We start from the raw sequence: 1,615 nt of genomic DNA, 5'->3' as shown, positions 1-1,615 counted from the left end.
AGTAACTGTTCAAATGATGCATGATCAAGAGTTGCGTCCATAATTTCAAAAACAACAAAAAAGATTCATAGCTAGAATTTTATCTATTGTAACATATAGTCAATAATTGTTCACTAAATATTTCATAGCATTTGCCCTAATATATGTGCATTCTGAAAAGAACGTATACTTCTAGAAAAGTTAAAGAGTTCATTAAGAATATATAATAATTTACTTAAGAATATTCTTTTACAAGAAATGTAAACTGAATCCAATTCTCCTCTAATTCTGTGGAATACTGCTTTAAACTTGCTCCTCCTACATGACATTGCTCAACCTTTGGACAGGTAACTGTGGTGTTGCCTATCATTTGGTCTTACAACCCGTGAGGGCAGAAGAAAGAAATAAGTTCTGCTTAGCCAGAGGAGTTACAGCAATGGATCCCAAATGTCAGTATGTGAAAATGAATGATGATCACTTCATTCCTGTACTGGGATTTGGCACCTATGCACTTCCAGAGGTAAAAGCAGTGTCTTGGGGTTGAGTGTTGTAGTTGATTGAATATTGTCCTCCCAAATCTCCCTGAAACTGCAATTGTGTCCCCCAAGTTTTATGTATTAGAAACTTAGCCCCCATTGTGACTGTTAAGAGGGTGGGAAATCCTATTATGGTAGTTGAAAGGTGGAGCCTTGAAGAATTAATTAGATTGTAGGACCATGCAGTGGTGAATGGATTTAAAATGGTGGTCAGGGGCATGGTTCTGAGGGCCTTAAAAGAAGAGGAGAGTCTGTCTCTTCTCTCTCTGCTTCCACCATCTTGCAGTGTGAGACCCCTGGGATCCTCACCAGGTGTGTTCCCTTGACTTTGGGCTTCCTAGCCTCTAAAACGATAAGCAATAAATTTCATTCTTCTTTATAAGTCACCCAGTTCCATGTATTTTGTTTTATTCAACAAAAACAGACTAATACAGAAAATTGGTACCAGAGAAGTGGGGTATTGCTTATAACAGATACTTGAAAATGTGGAAACAGCTTTGGAACTGGGTTTTGAGGAGAGGTTGGAGGAGTTTGGAGGACTCATAAGAAGACAAGAAAACAAGGGAAAGTTTGGAATGTTTTAGAGACTGGTTAAATGGTGGTGAACAGAGTGCTTATGGAAATATGTACTGTTAAGACCATTTTAAGAATGTCTCTGATAGAAATAAGAAAGAATTCTTTGTAAACTGGAGAAAGAATCACTCTTGCTATGTACTGGAAAGAAATTTGGCTGCATTGTGTCCATGCCCTAGGACTTTGTGGAAGTTGGAACTTAGGAGTTGTGAACCAGAGTATTTAGCAGAAGAAATTTGTAAGCAGCAAAGAATTAAGAAAGCTGCATGGCTACTTGCAACAGCCTGCTCTGAGTTATGGCAGCAAAGGCATGACATAAAGCCAGAATTTAAAAGAGAAGCAGAGTGTAAAGATTTAGAAAATTTGCAGTGTGGCCATGTGGTAGAGAAGCAGAGAGCATGCAATGGTGGAGACCAGCGACCCTTAGCTAAGAAGATTAGTACGAAGGAAAGGGATTATCAGGAGAAGGAGAAAAGGGCCCTGAAGGCATTGCAGAAGCCTCTGGGGTCAACTGTTCCATTTCAGGC

At 39.2% G+C, this 1,615-nt stretch overlaps 1 protein-coding gene across 1 annotated transcript in view; it reads left to right on the top strand.

The window, feature by feature from the left end:
• The first annotated feature begins 415 nt into the window (after positions 1–415).
• LOC103583196 (aldo-keto reductase family 1 member C1 homolog) overlaps positions 416–1,615 on the top strand; it is a 7,131-nt gene continuing 5,931 nt past the window's right edge. Inside the window, exon 1 of the mRNA XM_008564583.1 lies at positions 416–499. Within this exon, the coding sequence (XP_008562805.1) occupies positions 416–499 (84 nt within the window). The remainder of the gene's footprint in view (positions 500–1,615) is intronic.

This window comes from Galeopterus variegatus, unplaced genomic scaffold, assembly GCF_000696425.1.
Source record: "Galeopterus variegatus unplaced genomic scaffold, G_variegatus-3.0.2 Scaffold20481, whole genome shotgun sequence".
Lineage (NCBI taxonomy): Eukaryota > Metazoa > Chordata > Mammalia > Dermoptera > Cynocephalidae > Galeopterus > Galeopterus variegatus.
Note: the sequence above shows the minus strand (reverse complement) of the source record. Positions and strands in the feature narration are given on the sequence as shown.